Genomic DNA, 1,173 nt, shown 5'->3' on the forward strand with positions numbered 1-1,173 from the left:
ATAATTATAATACAAATAGTTATAGATAATATAAGTTTAATATTGAAAAAGAAGGTTTATAATTCCACAAAGCATATAAATTAAAGATGGCTGCCATTACTAACATTTAAACTACCATGGTTACAATTGCACATCTCTCATACAAAATATAGTTTACCAGAAAGACAATTACCCTAGAAAATACCCAAAACACACATACCTGTGAAGTTATTTAAAGAAAATAACTAAATGGGGTAACAGGATAAAGTTGAAAGTAGGAAATATTTCATAAAAGGTTGAAACACACTTCCTTCAACTTCAAGGACTTAGATAAAAGTAAAGTTTCTGACTGGATAGGTGATGAAACTCACTGAAAGCTCACTAAGCTGACCAATCCAAAAGGTGGCAAGGTCAGGTGAGATCAGTTAAGTTAAGAAACTAAGAGAGGGCAATAATTAAGACTTTAGTATTAGGCCAGTGCAAGGTAATTATGTGCTCATTAAAACAGTAGTGGTGCATTAAGATAAAACAACAATTAAATAAAACAACCAGGTTTTTTATAAAAATGCACCCTGCCACATACTCCCTCCCTACGGGAAAATGTCGTCTCGACATGAAACTAAAATAAAATCCGAAACAAACTAAAAACCATGTGCAAGCCTTAAAGCTTCACTAACTAACTTCCTGTTCTTATCAGACAAACCATGAAACTCTTCAGACTGTAAATATTCAAACACCTCGACAACACTAAAACTAACTGAAGGTGCAGTAGATTGTTGCATGATGTAATCTGAATATTTGGATGGTAGTTGGCGTCGTCTTCCTGATGTTCTGGGTACCGGTACAGGGGATGATTCCTCACTATCATCACTAACAGGTTCTTGAAGCTGCGGCTCCACTGGATCCAATTCCTGCTGTGATTCCTCATCTGCAAATAACTCTACTGTGGGGCTAGCCGGAAGATCAAAAGGTGTATCTCTCTCCACGTAAGCTATAGCAAACTCATCATCACTGACCTCCTCAACATCATCAGGTTCCGGTTCCGGTTCTGGTTCTGGTTGAGATCTTCTTTGACGCCTTGGCTTAGGCACAGGAGCAGTGGGTGCTGGCTCTGGAAGATCCATAGGGACAGTTCCTATGGGCAACAGATGATTACGGTGTAACCTTCTGATAGTTCCCTTACCACTCTCCAAC

At 38.4% G+C, this 1,173-nt stretch overlaps 1 protein-coding gene across 1 annotated transcript in view; it reads right to left on the minus strand.

Annotated features, from left to right (window-relative positions):
• Positions 1-620: 620 nt before the first annotated feature.
• Positions 621-1,173, minus strand: part of LOTGIDRAFT_175614 (hypothetical protein) — a gene marked incomplete at both ends in the record, with an annotated part of 27,602 nt that continues 27,049 nt past the window's right edge. Inside the window, one exon of the mRNA XM_009057908.1 lies at positions 621-1,088. Coding sequence (XP_009056156.1) covers positions 621-1,088 — 468 coding nt within the window. The remainder of the gene's footprint in view (positions 1,089-1,173) is intronic.

The sequence above is a fragment of the Lottia gigantea genome (assembly GCF_000327385.1).
Source record: "Lottia gigantea unplaced genomic scaffold LOTGIsca_319, whole genome shotgun sequence".
NCBI classification, from domain to species: Eukaryota; Metazoa; Mollusca; class Gastropoda; family Lottiidae; genus Lottia; species Lottia gigantea.